The 24,202-nt window shown below is 40.8% G+C and overlaps 1 protein-coding gene and 1 long non-coding RNA gene across 4 annotated transcripts; one reads left to right on the top strand and one right to left on the bottom strand.

Moving 5' to 3' along the window:
• Positions 1-1,552: 1,552 nt before the first annotated feature.
• On the bottom strand, positions 1,553-23,331 carry LOC122972358 (tyrosine-protein kinase yes-like). 3 transcript variants are annotated; one of them, XM_044339378.1, is made up of 13 exons: positions 22,446-23,330; positions 22,081-22,219; positions 12,513-12,825; positions 10,272-10,371; positions 9,711-9,809; positions 9,372-9,475; positions 8,153-8,302; positions 7,460-7,615; positions 6,749-6,928; positions 5,796-5,872; positions 5,347-5,500; positions 3,275-3,406; positions 1,553-1,881 (listed from the first exon to the last, which is right to left on the bottom strand). In XM_044339378.1, exons 3-13 carry the CDS (start codon positions 12,811-12,813, stop codon positions 1,673-1,675), a joined length of 1,662 nt encoding a protein of 553 aa, XP_044195313.1. In that variant the 5' UTR covers positions 12,814-12,825; positions 22,081-22,219; positions 22,446-23,330; the 3' UTR covers positions 1,553-1,672. The 3 variants fall into 3 exon arrangements, with proteins under 3 accessions (XP_044195313.1, XP_044195315.1, XP_044195312.1); XM_044339380.1 differs by having other exon boundaries at positions 12,513-12,822; positions 22,081-23,331; XM_044339377.1 differs by having other exon boundaries at positions 22,081-23,330.
• On the top strand, positions 14,744-17,287 carry LOC122972360. The gene is made up of 2 exons (XR_006399735.1): positions 14,744-16,189; positions 16,513-17,287. It is a non-coding gene; the product is annotated as an uncharacterized LOC122972360 (long non-coding RNA).
• Positions 23,332-24,202: the final 871 nt, after the last annotated feature.

Below are 24,202 nucleotides of genomic sequence, written 5' to 3'. Positions count from 1 at the left end.
TTGCCCACTTGGAGCACTTAAAGTGACAAATCATAACATTTAATTTGTAAAATAAAAAAATAAAAAATACTGGAACTTGTAAACTCAAAGTCTTTATTGTACAAATCCCCCCCCCCCCCCCCCCCCCCCCCCCCCCAGGTGCCACCCACAACCTCCCTCCCCGACAAATATATTTTGCAATCTTGTCTATTTTCTTAGTAATCTTATAAAATGAGGATTTCATAATGTACAAAGCCCTTCTTTACAAGCTCAGTCATCAACTAGTGTCATTCCCATTATAATACTGTCCTGATGAGTCCATACAGGAGCAAAATCGCTGTAAAAAAACCCAAAAACCCTTCATATTGCTATACAAACAGTGTCTGCAGAGCCACTTCAGATGCACGTACATGATATGAGTCGCAGGGTTCAGTCACATTTTAGAAGATAAACTGATTGTTTCCAACTTATTTGGTGGCTTTACAATAATTCTACAACCAGAAAAAAAAAAAAAAAAAAAATCATCCTGCGTCCGATGATTTTCACTTGTCAAGTGTCATTCTGGTTAAGTCCACGAGTTTCATCACTGTTTAAACGCTTTTATATAAGCATTTCTCTGTAGTGATCACAGTGAGATTATATAAACCCGGGCAGAGAGGGACAGAGAGAATTATGGCATTGTTATAAAAAAAAAAAAAGTCTTCTCACATGGGATGATGGATTGTAAGGAAATTCTTCAAATAAAGCAATAAAACCTCGTCCATGTGATATGAATGAATTCTTAAGATAACAAAGGAACATAGAAACAAAAAAAAAAACACTGTAAAAGAGCAGAAAGGCATAAGAGACTCAGCCACTTGCAACAAATAAAATATTAAAATTAAGCTGCGTGGGATTTGCTTTTAAATAATCACTGTCAAATGGACTGTGATAATGACCATCAGTCCCCTGAGAGCCTCTCCCTGTTACTTTTATATATTATCTTTGTCAATAATTAATTGTTTTGATGCATAATTTACCAATCTACCTCTAAATAATACAATCTGGAGGCAAGCTGAGTGAGAGATCTTCACATAAAGCCACATAAAAGCCTGACAGTTGGATTGCCGTTCGCAACACTACGTTTTTTTTTTTCTCTGTCACAGCTTTACTTCACAGCAACCCACATGTAACATATTTAAAACATAACTGAAATGAGTTCTTCCACATGTGTCCACGACCAAAGTCTGCTTTTTTTTTTTTTTTGTACACGATGATAAAATCCATTTACTTTGCGAGGCAGCTGGGTTTGCGACATTGCAAGATCACATTCTCGTGTGATCTCGCCATCTAGCTGCCTCGCAAGGTAAGATGGTGATAGACAGATGGTTCATCCAATCACCTGCCAAGTATTTTTTTTTTTTTTTTTTGATAGTGCCTGCCCTTTTTCCAAACAGTTTCCAAGGACGACTTGTAACAAACCATCTGGCTCGTCAGGTAAAAAAAAAAACTCCACAGGAAAAATCAAAAATTCACACAGCTAAGACTTGTGTAGTACCATGAATTAAAGTAGAACCAAACACTGAAGAACAGGTAGAACAAAGTAGTGGTTTATGTGGTTTCCAGCCAACTTTTTATAGGGTCGAACAGTTCCATGTCCTCTGTCTGCCTTTAAACAAGTCTCCCAGGAGATCGCCTTCAGAGTCCAGGCAGGCTATAGGTTCTCTCCAGGTTGGTACTGTGGCTCCGTGGAGGTGAAATAGTCCTCCAGGAAGGACTGGAGGTACTCGAAGGTGGGCCTCTCGTCCGGCTCCTTCTTCCAGCAGAGCTTCATCATCTCGTGCAGGGACTCGGGGCACCCCTGGGGGCAGGGCATGCGGTAGCCTCGCTCCACCTGTTCCAGCACCTCCCGGTTCACCATGCCTGTGGAACAGATGGGACAGAGACATTTTTATTGATTTTTTTTTTTAAGGCTTAGATTTCTCGAATCAAAAATTAGGAATATAAACAATGCAAGTGAGGGAGGGGAGTTATATGTATGTTTTCCAGAAAAACAAGTAGTACTAGTAGTATCCTCAACAGAGACGGGCTACGACCCTAACAAAAGATTGTTAAATCTTATTTAAAGAAAACTCAATTCTATTCCTACAAAAGATCAGACTAGAGCTGCGGCTAAGACTATTTTGTTTATTTTTTAAATAATTCAGTCAATTGTTTAATATAGAAAGTGTCAAAAACGTGAAAAAAAGCCTCTGACAATTTCTTGGAGCCCAAGGCGATTTATTTAATGTAGATTTTCTTTGACTAACAGTCCAAAAATCAGAGATATTCAGTTTACAATGATATATAACAGACAAGAGGCAAAGTCTCACATTTGAGAGTCTTGAACTTGAACTTTGATAAATTAAATGATTTAAGTAACAAACCAACATTTTAGGAGATAAGCTTTTTTGCTTATTTTATACTTGTTTTTTTATACTTTGCTTGTTGGGACACAGCTAGCTAGCATAGTTATGGCTAAAGGTGATAAAAACCCACCTACCAGCACCACTAAAGCTCACTAATTTACATTTCTTATTTGTTTAATTTGCACAAAATCTGAAGGATAAAGTTGTGATTTTTTTGGGGTGTGTCTTGTCGCCTTGTGAGGTTGCCAGGCAACCAGCAGGGACTCACTCTATGCTAAGCCAAGCTAAGTGGTGCTTGCTGTCGCTTCATATTTAATGTACAGATATGAAAGTGGTATTGATCTTCTGATTGAACTCCCGGCAAGAAAGCGAATAAGCCTATTTTCCTCAAACTATTCCTTTAATTAATCATCAAAATAGTTGTTAATTAATTTTCCGTCAGTGGACTAATCTATGGATAGTTTCAACACTACATCAGAGACAGAGTGGAGCTGTGTGGAGGTGCTGCAAAACGCTGCAGGCGCTGCTCCCCAGGGCAGTGTCAGTCTGACAGATGGTTATAAACAAGAGTGGTGTTCAATCTCCTGATCGTCCCTCACCAGATGGTCTCATCTAATCTCAAATGTGTGTGTGTGTATGGGTATCAGTGTGTGTGTGTGTGTGTGTGTGTGTATGGGTATCAGTGTGTGTGTGTGTGTGTGTGTGTGTGGATGTCAGTGTCCTCCTGCAGAGGCATAAACAACCAGCGCAGACAATGTCAGACAGCTTCACTTCATCCTCCGACATTAAAAAGCACGCCAGCTTGACGTCTACTGACAGACTGAAAGCTGATAACTCCGGCTGTGAATCACCGCCCTCTGATGCCACATGAGTGTGTGTGTGTGTGTGTATGAGAGTGTGCTACTCACCTGGGTAGGGCACTCTGCCTTTGGTGACAAGCTCAGTGAGTAAGATGCCAAAGGACCAGACGTCTGACTTGATGGTGAATCGGCCGTACAGAGCTGCCTCAGGGGCCGTCCATTTAATAGGGAATTTGGCTCCTGAATGTGACGGAGAGGAGAGGTGAGGTTAGTCCAGTAGAGGGCGTATGTGTCCATTACTGGGCCTTGTCTTCAGAAAACCACAATGGCAAAAAGATATGGGCACTGGGATGGTCTAATGTAATTTCAAATATAGCAAGAGAAGCTAAATCTAAAGGGATATTGTATCAGGTTGTACATAGATTCTGTTTCACTGCTAGTAAATTTAAAAAGGATGGATCTTTCAGGAAATGATTTATGTTGGAGATGTAATGAAAAGAAAGGGACTCTAATACATAATCTGTGGAACTGTACTGTCGTCTGTCTATTGTAGGAAAACATCTGAAAGACTATGGAAGAGGGACTGAGCTTTCTTATTCCTAGGATACCCAAACTTTGTCTCCTAAACTATAAAACTAAATTTAAAGGAATTTCAATAAAAGGCAGTTTCAAGTCTGGGTATAATCAGAACATTGAGACATATCCTGAGGCGTTTCAAAAGCCCTGAAGCTCCCACTTTCAATGAATGGATTAATTTAACTAAATCAACGTCCTACGAAACGATGTTAACCAGAAGGTTACAGACATATGACACAAATAGAAATTAAATATGGGAGAATTTCCTTGTTGGGAGATTTCTTTTTCTTTTTTGTCAATGAATACAAGACAGAATAAGAGACTCCATGCGCTGACTGAATATTGATGTGTATGTGCGTGCAACCAATCACGTGTGCTGACAGACAGAGGTTGTACCATCAGGTTAAAGGCAGAACATTGAATCATTTCAGTGATATATGGGCGCACATACCGATCATAGGTCAGAACATTGCTAAATTTGGCTGAATTATAAAAGCCAGAGTTGTTTCTGAATGAAGAGCTGTTTGGGAGCTGAAAGAGTCGCCTCTTATTGCTGAGCTGAGCCAAAAGAGTTCCCATCACTAGTGTGTTTTATCTTCGTTTGTCAGCTAATGTTAGCAAACTTCAGCTATTTATCTGACATTAATGAGTTACATAGAATAAATGATATAGTATAAATCTTTCTTTTCTACTTTCTACTTAGGAAATAAAGATGCTTGTCCTGTGGATTAACGGGAGACGTTAAAAGTAGAAGTTAAATGTAATTTTTCAGTGCTGAGTCACCACAAACAACAACACCACAGGGGCGAGTCCATGAGTTCAGAGATGACTGTAACAGCAGCAGGTTACAACTAGAAAGTTCAAATATGACTGCAGAAGAGAGCGTTGGGGAGTTTCATGAATATGAACAAAACCTGTGCTGCCATGCTTGTAGTTCTTTTAACAGGGGGCTGTAGTTCTTCCTGTGCGCTCAATGAAAACGTTTGACTTTATTAAAAATAACAAAGGTATAACAACTGCTGTAGGGGAGTTGAGCAGTCTTAGAATATGGAAAATAAACTCCAGGAACACGCTTCATTTTTCCAGAAAGACATGAAGGAAACACTGAATGAGAGATTGCATTTAGTTACAGAAGCTAGTGGAGGCTAACCAGATGTGACTTTGGAGCTCTGTATAGTTTTCACAGTCTCACAATTGCTTCCAGTACATGCACAGTGATGGCAGAAGCATTGTATTGGGTTAGAGGCAGAAATCTCAGTATCTGGTTATAAACAATTGAAATGATCAACATGGCTAGTTACCATGAGAAGCTAGTGAGAAAATCTGCTTGTTTTATGATTTGGGTGAACGGACCCTTTAAGAAGCGGACAGGAAGGCAGATGAATTCCCCTCAGAGTGTGAAAAGCGCAACTAATCAGAGGGAACAGAAGCACCTGGTTTCCACTATTAGCCTAATTCACCATGATAGGAGACAACGGGGAGTCGTCCGAGTTGAGGTCACCGCTCTATTCATTTCCACTCTGACACCTCATTCACCTGTGACTCAGGCAGCCCGTGTGTGTGTGTGTGTGTGTGTGTGTGTGTGTGTGTGTGTGTTTACCCACCTTGCCTCGCTGTGTACTCATTGTCCTCTATCAACCGGGCCAGACCGAAGTCGGCAATCTTGCACACCAGGTTGTCGCCCACGAGGATGTTAGCGGCGCGCAGGTCCCTGTGGATGTAGTTCATCCTCTCGATGAAAGCCATGCCGTCGGCGATCTAAAAACAAACATTTGACAACATCTCATGCCTCTTTAATAAATCATTTTTAGCTCCTCGCACACAGAACATCAAGCCCCGTGTCAGGCATTACGAGAAGATAAATAATGAAAGAACAAACGCAAAGTGTGCCAAATCTGGGAGAGGAAGACATGTTTACCTGAGGCTGTCGTTCTTTTAAAAAAAAAATCAGAAGCTTAAAATAGAAACTCTAAACTTAACAGCACGACTCACTGACACAAATACCGAAATCACTCGCTTGGCAAACAATACAGACACTTGTGCTTTATCTCACCTGTGCAGCCATATCCACGAGCAAGGGGAGCTTCAGGAATTTGCCATCACCCTCTTTGAGGAAGTCAAGCAGGCTCCCTATTAAACAGCAAATATCAGTAAGAAGTCGTAAAGGCAGAACGGCCGTGATATACTGTAGGAGCAGTGAAAGGACAGCGATACCAGCTGCATACCAATATATATACGTGGAATGTTAAATATTTCAATTAATCGCGCGCTCCTGACTACTCCTGGTAAGAAAATTATGCTGAATATTAAATGAAGCTGGACTGTGAATTGGTATGTGATTTATAGGGACGTCTAATCAGTATTTCTCATTAAGTGTCTATCAGAGGAGGTATTTTTCTGCATAAAGAGAAGAGGGACTGTGTAAAATACTACTACAGCAGTATATCAACACACTGTAGGGCAGTTAGATACGGAGGCATATGTCATAGAGTTAACATTTACACACATATAAATCTAATTACTCATAAAACCCTGAAAAAAAAAAAAAAAAAAAAAATACGCATTGCAGCTGAAACTATGAAAGCCTACCCGCAAAACTACTGCAGCTTTCAATTAAACATCCCTAGTTTCAGGGCCTCCAGGAACCACAAGGGACTTTCAAGGACTTTCAATCTGCACTGCATTTTAATTAAAATGTCCATAAAATCTACATTTTTTTTTTCCTTAAAGGAAATCATCATGTGCGTATCTGACATCGCTGCTGTGCCTGAAAAACACAAGCTGGATCAATGTGGTGCTTGAAAACTTTGTCTACAAGGCTCGGACTTGATGTTGTTTTGCTTTTCTTTCTTTAAAAATAGACCTTGTCAGTGTCATGTAACAGGAAACAGCTGAGTCTTATTATCCTCCAGAGATGATCTCAGGAAAGCAGTTGAATTACTAATCAAACATGCATGTCTACAGCTGATAGATCTTCAGGTATGTTTCAGGAATCCGTGCGTGTACCTTTGGCCATGTACTCTGTGACGATATAGATGGGTTCCTCGGACACCACCGCATAAAGAGGCACCAGTTTGTCGTGTCTGAGCTTCTTCATAATCTGAGCTTCTTGGAGGAAAGCCTCCGGCGACATGGTTCCCGGTTTAAGCGTCTTTATGGCCACCTTGGTGGTGCCGTTCCACGTGCCTGCCGAGAGAAAGAGAGGGAGACAGAAAGCCCACAGGCCGCAGGGGTAATCAGTGTTGTTAATGGGATGGGAGCAAGACAATATCATTAATTAGGTCTTGTAATTGCTCAGACATGTGCTGTCATGCGTGGACTGCGTTCCTCGTAAAAATATCCCTGTCTGGCGTATCGCAGGGGCTGGGATGAGCGGATACGAGCCTGGAGTTCAGAGAAAGGGAATAAATAAATTTGGCTGGAGCTGTTCTCCTGAGTGAGACGATCTCTGGAGATAAAGAGAATACAACAAACAGAGGAAGCAACTGCAGGAAGTGGATAATTCCCTAGTTTGGACAAAAATAGACACAATAAATAAGGGATTCGGACTGTTTATGTGAGTTTGATTTATGCGCATGCTGTCTGCACTTCCTCCGTGTATTTGGGTTGATTTTGAAATTTCCCATCTAGATTATTACACCCAAATACTAAACTTTGACGCCAGAGGGCTATTTTTCTTGCAGCGTTCCCGCTTGTCTCGTCTTGTCTTACTCTTACCCATCCAGACCTCTCCGAAGCAGCCCTGTCCCAGCTTGAGCTCCAGTCGCAGGGACTCCCGGGGAATCTCCCAGGCGTCTTTAGCGAGCCCCTGAGTCTGAGGCTTGACTGTGGGGCAAACTGTGGTCAGCCTGTGGCAAAGCCCGTCCGCGTGCTCTGTAATACGGAGAGAGACAGAGATCAGAACGCTACATTACACTCAGCAGTACCGCAAACACCCACACGAGTCTCTTCTGAACCAGCGGGATGCAGCGTTTTAAAGCTGTTTCATGCATCGATTCATTCTATTTGATATGGATGAATTTGGACGCTCTTATACTAACTGTAATGAAATATAAATGAGATGAAGCGGCTTTTTAGCGCAGCAAAACCCTCTCTAGAGTCAGATCGAAATGAAGTAGGATCACAGAGATTTAACCCCAACCATCCTCAGGCCGAAGACGAGGTGGGAGGCCCAAAATCATAGCTGCACCATCAATTGTGATTTAAATGAATGGATATTCATCTCCCGTGGTAACACCGCGGGGGCCTATCGCAGGTAGCGCAGCGAACCGCACGGTGGCACAGAGCAGCGGGTGTGACTAAGAGTAATTTTCAGGATAATTCCTCGAGGTGTGATGAAAGACTGTGATGAATAATGAATGAGGGAAGACAGAAGAAGAGAGAGAGTGAGAAGCTTTGCACTTTGAATACCTGTGTAGTGTTTGACAAGCTTCTGTAATGTGTCAAACTGCGCTCGCGTGGTGATGTAGTATCCCCCGTTGTCAAGTTTGCGGATCTTGTAGTGTTTCACATTGTCTCCTTTGGCTTCATCCCAGTCGCGTATGGAGAGAGAGTAAGCACCTGGAGGAGACGAGACGTGTTCTTCATCCATCTGAACCCAAAATGTCAATGATTCCACTGTGTGATGCGATTAAACGATGGAAGTATAGAGCTGCAAAGTGGGTTGAGCAGCTGACATTTTAAAGCTTATTTTAATGACATCCTCTACGCTCCTCAACACTGAAACCTGGGAAATTTCTTGTTATTTCTTTCTTTGTTCATGAGATGTTTCTTGCACCAGTTTGTGAAGGTGAACTGCTGTAAGTACTAATAAAACATCCTTCAAATGTCAGACAAAGACAAGGCATCTAATTGATAGATAAAAAAAAATAATAAAATGTCTTGGGAGTTATCAGTACAGTGTGCTCAACTTTTGACCAAATACTACGATACCCATGAGCCTCAGTCATCGTTGCTATGGATAAGAAGCCAGTCAGAAGTGTGAATAAGAGCTGTATCAAATTTTTAATGCTTTGTCGTTATTACTGGGATCTAAACACTGTCTACAGTTGCTGAATTCATCTAAAATTGACCAATAGTGAGCTGAGTGAAGTTGCTTAATGTATGATCAGGTTCCTATCAAGCATAATCTACTGTGTAGCTTATGTAGCTTGGTGGAAAATGTGTCTCTGTGTAAATGATTTCTTGTACATAATTCCCTGATATATATGGGTTTTTTTTTAAATATAATAAATAAATGGTCACAAAAACGCTTTAGCTTGCTGTTATCAGCACAAACAACCTCATTTTGAGTTACTGGATGTTTCTAACAAAATGCTTCTTGGGAGTCCTAGTTGATTCCTCTCCTTATGTTTTTATGTACGCTATGAGTGGGTGATATGATGTTGATATACTGTATATTGTGATATAATACATTTTCTGTAAAATCAGTCTGAGAAACAGTTTTAGGATAAAATAACTGGACAGCGATATTTACTAATTTAGCCAATCCAGCTAATTAAACACCTGACATGCTTCGTCACATTGATGCAAAAATCATAAAGTAGTAGTAGAAATTTTACTTCTGGACACCTGAAATAACTCTTCCCACTTTGCGTCTCTACTGTATTTACAAAGAAGCCATCATCACCTTTAGTAGTTTCACTTTCTCGCACCAGGAAAGTTCCTCGATGATTCCCTGGATTCAGCAGCAACCTCTCGGCGTCTTTACGTCCCATTTTACCAAAGTACCACCTATGAAGAGACAGCACATGCACAACAAAAAAAAAAAAGTTGTTGTTTGTAGTGCTGAAAAATCAAAATCACATTATGAAGCTTCTGGCGGGTCGTGAGGTTTGTCTGAGGCTGTTACTATTAAGACCGTTAGCTTTGATGAAAACCACATGAGATGAGATCATGCTTGTGTCATTAGTCTCCTGGTGCAATGGCTGTAGATGGAGTAATGAGGTTACGGATAGCGAGGCCTTACTCTTCAGCCTGGATGGAGTCCGCAGGGGCCACATAATTGCTCGGGATGTAACCTTTCTTCCCCGTGTTGATGGAGCGAGCTTCCCACCAGTCTCCTTCTCTGCAGGGGGACAATGACACAGGAGAGATGAGACGTACGTCAACCGAGGCCTGGAACTCATATCGGTTAACAGCGGTTAATGGTTATTAATTTACGGGTCAACCTGGTATAAAATTATTCCCACTGCGTCCAACATGGCAGCTTAAACGAATGGTTTGAAGCTGTTAATCTGTTACATTGAAAGTCCTTTTGTTTCATCTGTTCTGCGTTTGTTTAAATCTCCAGATCGGCTACAAAAACTTTAAACCTGTCTTTAAAAATGTAAGGTTGGACTAAACGGTGTTGTCACAACGGGATTGAATGAGACTAATCTACTTTACATTACAGTGCTATAACCTCAGGCGACATCGCTGCAGGAAACAAGTAGTAATCTAACTGATTCATAAAGGCAGATCACAGGTGCGGTTGCGGATTATTGCTTGAAAGAGATTATTACCTATAAACTGACAAAGAGACACTTACGTATTGTTGATGATCTGGAAGCGGTCGCCTTTTTTAAAAGAAAGATCGTCTGATGTTCTGGCTTCATAGTCATACAAGGCCACAAAGAAGGTAACACCACCTATAACACAGAAAAAAATGTACGTATCAGCAAACACACACGACAAACAAATCAATAAATGACTACCTGGCTTGTGAAAGTGAACTATGAACAATAGTGGACAACGCTGCAGGCACAGGATGTTATGATGCTATGGAAGGTGCATATCAGGATGCTGTTTTTTTTTTTATATGTGTGCGACTTTAAACGCCAATTTAAGTAGATAAATCTGTCTCGCCAAGGTCTGAGAGCTCATACTGTATTGATTTTCTTTGGCTTGTAATTGTATTGTATGAATACTTCCTCTACATGGCGATATGACTGCGGCCTGACTCTTCAAAGACAGACAATGGAGAGTCAACATATCACCGGTTTTTAATTGGGTCGTAATCTAGATCTCACCAGGCACACTTAACTATTAAACAAGTGATTTGGCACGGGATGCAAACATGATCTCAAATTAAACATCATGACACATAATTCAGTAAATTATTAAGTAAGTCGACTAATCTTTCCGTCCCGTGTAGACATCCTGCCTACTGTGCAGCCGCGCTCTCAGACAGATGACATTCATAAACCTACCGCTGACAACAATGCTGTCAACAGTAAATCCCATTATGTCCCGCAGAAAGCAAATACCATGGCAGTGCCACCTTGCCCCCCCCCCCCCCCCACCCCCTCCATCTGAGAGCAGATAATCCAACATGGAGGAGGATTACAACCTAAATCCCACCTAAACAGGAAGGTTCAATCTCATCTCTTTGCTCTCAGGATCGTTGTAAGCAGCTCAGACACATTGAGAGCGATCACAGTCGATATCAGGACCTGCGTTAAATCTAACAAGGAAAAGCTCGTTAAAATGACAACGACAGCGGCATTACCTGTGACACTGACATATCAGATCAGCATATTGACCAAATTAAGATCAGTGGTAAGTATATTCGCAGATTTTATCACATTAACTGTATCCTGTAGAAGTAATCATTAAAAACAATAAGTAGAGGAAAACAGGAAAGTTCTCATCACTATGTACGATGCGTTTATCTTTTCTCACACAGATTACTGTGGAACAGCCTGGCTCAGTGCAACAGGGCAAGTTTAGACCAGATTCACAGAGTGATCAACAGAGCTGCGCGTCTCATGACAGGCCAGACTCTGACGTATTAAATAAAGATTGACAAACTTCTACAAATGGCTTTTATTGACTGCATCGTGGACAGAATTAAAGTAACTGCTGTGACTGTGCACCACGTTGTCTGACACTATACCTGACTGAACCGTTTTTGGTGGGCTTCACCACCGGCCCCTAATAGTCACTCAAAGTCAGCAGTGAAGGCTTTGCAGAGGCAGGACCCAAATCTCCTGAAAATCCCTGCAATCCTGCGTTCAACAGCAGCCTGTAGTACTCTGATGCCACTTTCAGGAATCAGCTGTTTGAGATGCTTTAATAGTCTCACTGAGTGGGTCACCCTGGTGAAATAAAGTAAACTGTAATTGTAAATTAAAAAAAAAAAAAGAAGCTAAAACCTTATGGTATGCTTAGAAAAAGCAGTCAGCAGTAAATCACTTGGGCTCAAACAAAAACGCTGGTATGGTCCTTTAAAGTCTCCCTTCATTCAAAAATGTAATTTTTTTTTTTGTTCCTACAGTTGGATGTTTGAGCTTCACTGTGCAGAGTTTGACACTAGAAAGTTGTTTTCACATTCTGGAAAGTTTCTCTGTGCTCATTGAAAATCAGATTTTAAGGGGCGGGCCTATTAGCAGGATTTGTGACATCACAACTAGTTTTGGAAGCCAATCATGGTCCAGTATTAAATTTACAGAAGTGTGATGTGGAAACTTGAAGCCTCCAGTGCACAAACACTGATAATGGACTTTACAGTGAGGTAGGAGACATCTTGTGTCCAGCGGTTAAACTTAAATTAAATACATTTGCATATTCATAGACTCTGGAATATTTAATTAGGGAGAAGGAGTAGATGCCATTTTAAGCATTTTAACAAGATAATTATACTTTTTGGTGGAAAAACTAAATCAGAAACACAATATTGTTCCAAGCAGAGTATTTTTATGTCTTAATACATGTTTGGTGGGGATCTTTAAGCATGATATCAGACCATCATCAGTAGTGTAATTACATGTTACAATAACACGCTTCTTACTTGAGGCAGCACCAGAGAACGAGTTGGACACAGGACCAGAGAAGGAGGACGACGCCCCTCCAAAGGGAGTCATGGCGGAGGAGGATCCGCCAAACGGCGTTAGGGTGTGGTTGAAGTTTGCGGCCCCGGAGCCAGACGAGGATGAGGGAGGTTGATTCTGCTGCAGCTGGGTGGGATCCGGCCCGTAGTGGCCTACATGAGGCATGGCGGCGGCGGCGGCGTTGGGGTCTGACATCTGGGAATTCTCTGGCCGATACTTCATCGTAGGGCCTTTGTCCTCTTTGCTCTTAATGCAGCCCATCGTCTCGCCCTGCTGCGACAGACACAACACAAAGCCGTCGATTTAATGCCAGCAGATTGAAGAACACAGCGTCCAACTCATCACTCGCTTTGATGATACAGAAATAAAGTGAAGGGGCCGAGGGAGGCGGGGGATTAACGATTGCAACATAAGGCCTGTAGGCGCTGGTACATGCGTTATGAAATCAAAATTTAATGACCTGATATTATCATGTGAATCATTTTGTTGTTGCAGCCGCTAAGACTATAAGCCATGTGGTAACTGGGACATATGGGTAAATGCTAAATCCGCTTTGAATCACTCACAACTCAAACATAGCTATGTAGATTCAATTGTGCATACATGATTTGAGCTTTGACAAGTGCAGAATGGAGGGATAAATATGTGATTATTGTTGTACATGTGATCTATTACATGTCATTGTAGTGACATATTAAAGCCTTGCTGCCTTGAAATGATTACTGAAATGAGTATTTCCATTATCAGGGCTGTCTGTTCTACATTTCTGCCTTGTTGTGGCCCTCTCTGAGGCCCTCTGGCTCACCGCGCTAGAAGATTTAAAACATCGGTGTGTCTCCATCTGCATGGTTGTCATTCCTCGTTCTAACATAATTTGGCCGGACTCACACTGAGGCATTCTTTTGTGAGGTGAAGGCCCGGAAAATGTGGAGACAATCAGACACGCTCGTAAAGAAGTCTGAGCTCAGGGGAGATCAGAACGGTTTCGTTCGCCAAGAAAAACCGGCTGCACAAGGAGCCGGACTCGGGTTAATTGGCGCTGACACGTTACAAGATACTAAAACAATCCCGGATCAAACTGGAATAAGGAGCTTTTATTCGGAGCGGAGGAGATGTGGAGTATGAAAGGAGGCTAAACAAACAGCGCTACTGAGCAGCACTGTGGCACAGTTGGTGACAGGAATGAGAAGGGCAGCAGTTGAGTGAATTACAGGGTCGCAATCATGAATCGGTTAAAGGGAAGAGGATCTTCTGGTGCAGTAATACATCTTTAACTGATTTTATAACAGCGGCCTTGATGTTGGGAGGTGGGAGGGTTTTTTTTTTTTTTTCCCCTCATCGGAGAGGGAGGGGCGTAATCGAGGGTTCATCAAGTTCTCCAGCTGAACTGCCAAGGAAATCAACAAAATGGGGACAAACCGCAGAAACCTTCCAAAGATTCAGAACACTTTGCTCAAATAAAACCGTGCAACCGGTTAAATTGCAGGGTACGGCTCGTGCTGAACGCCTGTCCTGCTCTACAAAACCATTTTATGAGTGGTCAGTCGCTGGACACGTGCCAAAATGAAAGAGATTTATAAAAAAAAAAAATCTCTTCAAAGGGATAGGGCAATAAATTTAATCTCAGATGCTAGATCTACTGCCAATATGTTGAGAATGTTGGCATGGAAAAAACACTCTGTTTCCAAGCCAACATTTCCTTTAACCTCGAGACAGCAGTGTCATGGAAAGCAGAGGGCTTCATTCAGTGATTCAACCATGGTGGGCTTGTATTTCATCATCAGACAGAGGAGAGCCTGGCTCGTTGGGTCAGCAGTGAGCTTACCGCACTATAAAACACTGGCCGCTGTCCCGGGAATATTTGCACTTTAAAGCAAAGATGTTTTTCCCTTCCAAAAGTCAGACACACACATCAGAGACCAATTCAAAAGTGACATCACTCTTCCAAAATTATCATCGACACTGTCCAACTTTTAAATACTTTTTTTTTTTAAGAAGAGAATTCACTTTCTCTGCTGACAAAACAAAACACGACTTTGATACGTGTTTTTTTTATTTTATACTGCACAAAAAAACCTGCTTAACAATTACGAGTATGGTTTTATAACTGATGACTTTCTCATTAGCCTCAGTTCTTTGTGTTTAGCACTAATTAGTCTCACACAGCTGGTATGGATGTTTCATATATAAGACCCATTTTAATCATGAAAATTGAAAACTTTTTTGTCATTTACTGTGTAAAAATAACAAACATTTGCTGGTTTGCCTGTCTTCACATATAAAAGCTGAATACGTTTTATGGTTTTTGTGGTTGCTGGTCAGCGTAAGGCACCAGTTTAAAGATATTTTATACCCTAGATGAACAAGTAATGAATGAATAAATGATTACAATGCTTGTTAATAGCAAACAGTAGTAAGGAAAACTGCTTTTTTGGCATGTTGACATGCATTTTTACATTATAAGTTTTGGCCGGTGTTAAATAGTGAATGCACATAAACTCCTGTTGGAAAAGAGCTTATCAGTCAGAGAGGGTGTGTACATACACACCTGTTCCCTGGTCATATTTGTATTAACAGAGAGCAGTATGGAAATCCATCAGCTTCACTAATGGCTGAACTAAAACTACACCATACCGCATAGATGAAGTGAATTACAAATATTTCTTTTAATTATATTTCCAGGGGGGGAATCACTGTCTTTTATAAACATAAAACATAATATCGAAGTCTCATGATTCCCAAATCCAAGATGATGAGTAGAGCACTGCAGAGCGAAAAAACAGTTCAGATAAAGTTCCCTTTAGTGGTCGTGTGTGCATTAAGAAGATGATCTACTGTATAGAGGGAGGGAGAAAGAGAGAGGAGCAGGTTGGTTGAGTGAGAGGGGGGTGGGCATCCTGGCAGACAGTGCCAGCTCCACCAGCTTGCACTACTAGGAGGATTATGAGGATGGAGGATTTACCTTAAGAGGATAATAATAGAAAACAAAAAAACAAAAAAAAAGAGTGACCACCAGGGCTTGAAGCGATCACGTATCGACCCCTGACTCCGCTTGCACATGGTCATTTTGGCCTGAAGTGACCTGAAGTGATATTTGTCGCGCGCGCGCAAACAGCGAGCCGGCTTTCACGGCTGAGAAGGGATCTCTGTCGGCGGACTCTTGGCTGCGATGACACAATGCAGACTGGCTTTGCCTGGAGCCTCTGAATCAGCTCGGCTAACCCTCCTCATCAGCGTGTCGCATCGGTTAAAGCAGACAGCCATCACATAACGACACCACGGGCTCCGTCTACACTACGGTCTGCGCCCAAGTGAAACAAAGAAAATGTTGAAATATGTCTCTGAAAACCACCATGTAAAGACAGATCAGTCCTTTTAGTCCAAACTGTGTTGGCTCTTTCTAACTTTTACATCTGAGTCTATTCAGTTCAACACAAGATAATTCCTCAACAGCAGAGCCATGAAACCACAAGGAAAAAATCTGCCCTGCTGCTAATTATAGCAACTTATTCTAATTGCTGACAACATCCCACTGGCCCCGGGAAGATAACATGACCTACAACGGCACATCGCACGCAAACATGAGCGGAGTCCCAGTTGTTGGGACGCACCGTGAAGAAACAATGACATGGGGAAGGTGAGGAGTTTAAACAAGGAAGTTTACACACGCACAAAATGAAAAAACACGTGCATATATGCTGCGGCTCCTTCCTTTTTCCTCATTGTCTATTGTCTATCGTCAACCGACAATAGATGATCAGAAAAAGCAATTAAAAGACATACATTCTTTTTGGCTAAATTAAGTTAAATTGAGATAAATTCAAGGCACAAAAACCTTGAATAACTTTGCTGTTGCTGTTTATATTCCTTCTATCTGAGGTGTTCCTCTTCTGATCATTATAATCTCTCTCTGTCTCTTGCTACAGTTTTGGTTATCTTTGTTTAATGTCCCTCTTCCAGGCAGGTCAGAGTGTCCCGTAAGCTACTGTGGAGCTGGTAGGAATTCAGCGTCTTGCCCAAGGACACTTCAGCGGGGGCAGATACTTGCTGACACCTGGTTGAAACACGATGACTGCAGCATCTGGGAGCAACACAGAACAGCTCAGGGGGCACACTCCGGGAAGGACGATCATTGTCGTCTACGCTGAGTTTTCAATCAGCAAGATTAGGTTGTCACAAAGCAAGCTAGAACAGGGAATATCATGCTTTTATGTGAGTGTTTGAAAGCATCTGGACTCCAGTTTTTTTTTTTGTACCACTTGCATGCTGTTACGCATTATGAAAGGATCCAAAATAGCCAAAACACATTTCTTACAAGCAGCCTAGCAACAACCCAAAAGTATTACAGGAAATACATAATAAACTGAACTTTTTTTTTTTGTTGATGTCTGAGGGAAATCCAGATGTTCCCTTGAGGGACAAAGTGCTTTGTGAACATTAAGTTTTCCTCGTGACCCTTGACCTCTCGCCCCTTTGTTAGAACATACAAGTATGCAGTTTTAAGGCCTACATGGAGGCGTGCTCTCGTGCTCTAACGTTCAGTTTTAGATCTCATTCTCATTTGTCAACTTTATTTATGTGCGGTGCGTTGCTCATATAATCCAGATTTCGGTCGAAGCACGCGTATCTCTGTGACATTGTTTACGAGGCTTGGACAGAGGTGTGCGCGCTAAACCAAAAACAGACCGTCAGCTGTGGGAGAAAAACATGTGATAAAGCTGCTCAAACAGCTGTCCTCTGAAGCAAAAATCGAGTCAAAACTTAACGTATTCTTGTGTTACAGAGATATTTCTAACCTGCAGTTTTCTTATCGACGGCCTGCCTACAGCTCCCTCCCCCCCTCCCCCTCGCAGTCCGACCACAGTGTGAGAATTCCACACAGGCTTCACAAAATGCTGATAAGACAGAGGAGTTTTTGCTCTTTCTAACACGCCCTGATAGCTACAGTAGTGGAGGAGTGAGTGTGTGATTGCATTGGTCATGGTTCAGAATTTTAAAGAAGGCTGCAGAGACAAAGTTTAGTGGACTGAGCTGACAGTGCAGGATTATTTAAAGGCTGTGTTATCCCTGCTTACTGTACAGTTCTGCTGGTGAGAAACAAAGAGATAAACAGTTTTACCACAAGGATACTTTACTAAAGCTCACCTGCATGGAATGCATGATTAGTTAGTTAATTAACTGATTGGTAGATCAAGAGAAAACTGACAGTTTTGTCATTTTTCTAACAAAAATGCCAAAAATTCTCTATAATTAGAGCTTCTCAGATGTAATTATTGGCTGGTTTTCTCTCTTTTATATGATCTTAAACTTACTACTTTTAGACTGATAGATGGAGAAAAAAATGCATTTTAAAGGGTTAATCAACAGTTAATAATTGACAAATCAATCTATAAGGAAAATAATGAGGTGAAACCCGGCATTAACTACATTAACCATGTTTAGGGTTCTATCAGAATGACTATATGGAGATGTGAGGAGTGACTCTGGTCACAAACCAAAGTATTGGTTTTGAGCTGCAACAATTAGACGATTAATTGCCAACTATTGAATAAATTGTCAACTATTTTGATAATCAATTAATCATTTTGAGTCATTTTTGAATAAAAAAAATGTCCAAATCCTCTGATTCCAGCTTCTCAATTGTGAATATTTTCTGGTTTCTTTAGTCTTCTATGATGGTAAACTAAATGTGGACTGTTATTTATTGTTTTATGGACCAAACGACTAACCAATTAATCAAGTAAATAGTAGACAGATTGATTGATAATGAAAAAAAAAGGTATTTGCAGCCCTGATTGGTTTAAACTGAATGAAACTAATTAAAATGTTGGTCTGATGATGATGCTACATGAAGAGTTAAGAGATCACCAGAGTTATTACAGTTTATCCTGAGGGGGACATGAACCACAGAATCAAATTTCAGGACAATCCATCCTTCAGTTGTTGTGATATTTCAGTTTCGAACAGTAGACATTGGCAACCCTTCACATCAAGGCTAAGACTACATTAACCATATTTCCGGGTTCAATCTACATGTTATGAGAAGTGAGGAGGGAAATTACAAATTTTAAGTAATATAATATAGACTATAGCTATATAATCTCATCCAGAATTTAAAATCTGACTGAACAGATTCATTTTAAATCTTTCTTTTTTAGTAAAACATACTTTAAATAATGTATATCAAGGATTATAAATCAACTAAACCATGATACTACAATATATTTTGGACCTTTTCACAGCCTTCTTTTCTTTGGGGTTGTTTTGCTCGACTGTAATGAAGTTGACATTTGGCTGGATGACAGGCACGCAGCCGAGCTGGAGGGTTATGATGGTGGAGTTCCTCCATCCATCAGCCAAACGGTCTGATTGAAACCCTGCCCAGCGTTTCGTTGGACAGCTGTCAGCGGCTGACGCTGCGGCTGCAGACGGGGAGGGTCTCGGGAGCTTTAGTTGGCTTCAGATCTGCAACAGATGCTGCTTTCCACCTTCCGCCACATTCCTCTGATGCCAAAAGGGTTAAAACTGGGTCTGGAGAAATGTCACGTGACGTTTACGGATGTGAAGCCTGCAGAGCGTCGAGAAAGAGACATCAATAAATGGTTCACATTGAGATTTACACTGTGCTGGGTGTAGTAGCGTTCTGTCGCATAACCCTAAAATTAAACGGATCCTGAAGCGTACAAGAAAAGACTTTTAAAGGCTTTATATTTCAGAAACGTTAAGATCTTATAGCGCTATAATTCCTCAGCTCTCTCTAGCATCAATACTTCAGTCCTGAGGAAAAAGCTGTCTTTGACTCAGTGATTTTACCTAACTTGACGTGACTATGTGTAAAAAATCCACTACACAAGCCCTCATTGAGGGGCTTTTGGTTGCAATTGTGTCGGTTATTGCACTGACAACACGCTGTTTGTAGAATAACAGGTCTTCTGGGAATACCTGAATTCTGCCACCTGAGTCTTGGGCAAGCGGGCGCTATTTTGGGAATCTCAATGTGTCTACAATCATCCATTTGTCAGCACATCACAGGACGGAGTGTTTGTAGTGTCAACAGCTAACAGAGCGACTGTAAAAGGCCTGGATTGGACTGTTTTCTCTCGCAAAATACATTCACATCCGACTGGAGACTAAAATGTGATTCTCTAAACAATCTGAGCCTGAGTTTCAGTACTTTCATGATTAAGAGTAACAGCTGAAGAAATAGTCTAGTGGAGACATTGATTCATATTCATATTCTCTGCACTATGAGCAAGGTTTCTGACTTATTCAATACCGGAAAGAAAGTCATCTTTCTCAAGGTATTTGCTCATAAAACTGTGGTTTTCAGATATTACATAATCAGTTACAGTGAAAAATGTCCACAGTGTATATCGAGGAGTTGGGCGGATTAATCAGCTGTTAAAATGTCTATTTAAACCTGGAAACCTGGTTTGTGAGGAGGATGAGGGTGTTTCTCATTTTAAATATTTTTCATGTATTGATTCTTCATCCATGGAAGCTCAGCCAGACTGTATTATTGTAGTATTTCCGCTATCACTTACATTCATTCAGCAATTCCTGGCCTCATGTTACATTTAGGGCTGTAACTATAGATTATTTTCATTAGCGATTAATCTGCCGATAATCCTCTCCATTAATCGACTTGTCGTCCTGTGAATAAAACGTCAGGAAACACTGAGAAAGGCCTGCGTGAAAAAAACTCTAGAGCTCGAGGTGAAGTCATCAAATGTCTTGTTTGTCTCTGATCATCAGTCCAAAATCCCAAAATATTAGATTTACTATCATGTAAATTAACAAGCATCTTTGCTTGAAAATGACTTAAATGATTCATCTATTATAGAGCTGCAACAATTAGTTGATTAATCAAGTAGTTGCCAACTGTTCAATTAATCACCAACTATTTTCATAATCGATGAATCGTTTTGGGTCATTTTTTAAGGGAAAAAAAAAATCCAAATTCTCTGATTCAAACTTCTTAAATGTGAATATTTTCTGATTTCTTTAGTCCTCTATGGTGTAAACTGGTTATCTTTGGGTTGTGGACTGTTGGTCGGGATAAAAGAAGACATTTGAGGACGTCATCTTGGGTTTTGGGAAACAGTGATCATCATTTTTCACCATTTTCTGACATTTTATGGACCAACAACTAATTGATTAACCAAGAAAATAATCATTAGATTAACCAGTAATGAAAATAATCATTAGTTACAGCGCTACTCTATTATAAATTAACTAATTGACTGATCATTGCAGCTCTAGTTATGTTATGTGAACATTATTTCAATGAGTTTCACACAGTGAGTTAATTAAAGAGCAGTGGTGTCGAATCTGTGTTCGATGTCAGCAGATATCCTGAGTTGAAGCATCAGGATCTATATGGGAGTAGAAACAGTTGTATCGGTGCTGTTTGTTGACCCACAATATCCCGATTTATAAGCTTGTAACAGTAAAAGATATGAACATAAATGTCCACCTTCTTATGTGTCAACAAAGTCATCGTCCGTGAAGCCACATTTTAATAACATATATCTTACAAGTGTCGGTGTTCTCCTTTAACCTCCTTCACTCCATGTTCAGCTGCCCTTATATGGATTCAAAGCAGCAATGATTGAGTCACAGTTGTGCAGAGCTGTTCGGGATAAACTGTAGTACATCATGACATGTTCTCAAGTCACTTTAGGCATGACTGTTGGTTTACTTTGAGCTTCAAAAAACAGACTGTAACACACTCTGCGGTGAAATAAAGAGGACAATTTGCCAGTCCATGCACTCTAAGAGGAAGTGCAGACCACCACAGTGTGACTCAGTAAGTTTTTCTCCACTGTACAAACTTTAAAGCATCACCAAAAGGGCCTGAACCTCCTCCTCCTCCTCCTCCTCTTCCTCCTCCTCCTCCTCCTCATCCTGATGCTGATCTCACAAAAATATGAATCAGCATGAGTCAAAGATTGGATCAGATATTATAAATGATGAGGTGGCACTTTTGCCCCTTGCTGCATCTTCACTTGAAGTGGGCACATTTTCTCCACAGAGGTCAAAAAAGATTTTAAAAAAAACCCCAACTGCAGTTAAACAGAAAAATATTGGTAAAAATCAACATATTCATATGAGTTTTCACTTTTAACATCTCCCTTTACAAGTTTAATCTTTATTTATCAAGATCAAACCATCACTGGTGATCTAATGAACATATTTAAATCGGTGTAATGTCATTAAAGCCTACTGTAGTAGATGTGTGACCTACTTTAAAGTATTTATCTGCTCACAACATGTTCCTCTGGGGACTTTAAGCACATGCTGTCTATTCACTGACGTATCTTTGATCTTTTGAAGCATTATAACAAGATAACTATTTTTTCTTGCCGGGAGAAACACAATAGAAGCTATATGAGACATGTCAGTATGTTTCTGTGTTAATAAAAGACAACCTGGTTTCCTTTGTTGCTGACAGGTCAGACAAGACGAGCAGCAACGTTTCGGCCCATCTGCTCCAGACAAAAGACCGGTTACATTCTGGTCTCTTACCTTCACAAATCCGCGTCCTTTCTGGGGAGTGTTTTCTTCTCGTTTTTCCTCCCCTCCTGATCTGGGATGTTTAAAAGAAATCAATCTTTGAGTTTTATTCCAGCGACTCCATCCTCACTTCATCCATCCAGCGGAGCGACTGAAGTTAAATCAAAGCAGAAAAAGGTGTAACGGTCGTAACGGTCGTAACGGATGGCGGCGGCGGCGGCGGCGGAGGAGACAGTCATCGCCGTGAGGTCAGAGAAGAGGAATCCAGCAGCAAAACAGCATGACAGCGGTTTATATAAAAAAAAGAAGAAAGGAAAAAGTGAGAGCCTAAAGTGTCCCAGCTCTTTGAAGGAGCTACTTCCTACTACTAAACTTACATCAACCCCCACACAACAACATGGCCGACCCTGCCTGCGGGACTGGAGCAGGCACACAGCTGGAAACAGACACGGATCCGACCGGTACGAGCTGATCCGAGAACGGCAAAGAAGACGAGATGTTGACAGGAGGAGAACCGGCTGACTGTAGAGATAGTAAAGAGGTGATACTATGAGAGGCGAAGAGAAGAGCGGACCTGGTTTCATGTGGAAAAAAGGAGGATTGGAAAAGCGTCCTCAATTTTTAACCATCTTCAATGACATATACAGGCCTGCAGCGCCCTCTGCTGGCTGCTCTGCGCACGCGCACATCTGCAGCTGTCAGAGCACATCTGCATCTTTCCTTTAACGTGGTACCTGTAAGGACCATAGACTGTTTATAAAATATAAGTAATAATAAATATAAATGTATACACACTCTATGGCTAGAGCATGTTTATATTTTGAGTGGATGCACTGCAGTAAATAAATAAATATATAGTTAGTTATTTAGTTAGTTATTTAGTTAGTGTGTCATGCACATACAATTGCCCATAATACAGTACAGCAGTGGTGAAACATGCAGAGTCATGTGTATGTTGTTAGATATTATTATAGTGATTTGATTGATTGATTGATTGATTGATTGATCCCTGATTCCCCCTTAAATCCCTTAATTTGCCACCACTTAACTTGAAGTAACATAATTCTTATATTTAGTGAAATATTCAAGTACAAAACATTGGTGTATCATATCATCAAATAAAACATTGTGGATGTTCTGTGCATAATTTTGTATGCATTTCTTTTGGTGGATACACATACTGTAGGAACACCACTATATTGATTTATAATTAAATTTTCTGTGGATCTATCTTCTATAGCAGTACTTCTGGCCTGTTGGACATCAATCCAACACAACAAAAATATCATTATGTTACATTCATCATAGGAATATGTATGTGTGTATGTACTGTATGTATATATGTATGTGTATGAAGGTACATTTCTTTATACTTGTATGAATGTTTATATGTATATAAGCACATATTTGCTTCGTTTTTGTTTTATTATTATTATTACATAAAGCACTTTGAACTACTTTTGTATTTGTATTGAATTGAAAATCCAGCCTGTGACCACTTTATACCAAAGGCAGAGAGGACACATGAAAAATAGAGCAGCCATATTGATATTTTTCCACAAGAAAACTAACAAAAAAGCAAAACACCCATCCATCCATTTTCCACCACTTATCCAGGACCGGGTCGCAGTGGCATCAGACTAAGTAAGGAAACCCAGACATGCTTCAACCCAGCAATGCCCTCCAACTCCTCCTGGGGGATCCCAAGGCGTTCCCAGACCAGAAGAGATATCTACACCTCCAGTGTGTTCTTGGTCTGGGTTTCCTACCACTTGGACGTGCCTTGAACACTTCCAGAGGAAGACGTCCATCCTGACCAGGTCCAAACCTCCTCAAGCAAACAAGCGAAACAGTGGAATTTAATTTAAGGGGAAAAATATGTGTTTTTGTTGTTACATCCCCACTTTCTTATGGAAACTGAGATAGCTATATTAAAAAAAACCTTCACCATTTGAATCCCAAATTATTGTTGATCAGCAAATAAATAGATATTTATTGTCCTCATGGGGGAGATTTGGTTCCACAGTGCATTATGCTTCAGTATTTGAATCTAATGTCACATATCTGAAACTAATCCGAATGTAAACTCTTTTTCAAGGTGAAATAATTCCTTTAATTATTGGTGTAAAGCTTC

The sequence above is a fragment of the Thunnus albacares genome, chromosome 21 (assembly GCF_914725855.1).
Source record: "Thunnus albacares chromosome 21, fThuAlb1.1, whole genome shotgun sequence".
In the NCBI taxonomy this organism is placed as follows: domain Eukaryota; kingdom Metazoa; phylum Chordata; class Actinopteri; order Scombriformes; family Scombridae; genus Thunnus; species Thunnus albacares.
The sequence above is the reverse complement of the archived record's forward strand: the minus strand, read 5'-3'. Positions and strand labels throughout refer to the sequence as shown.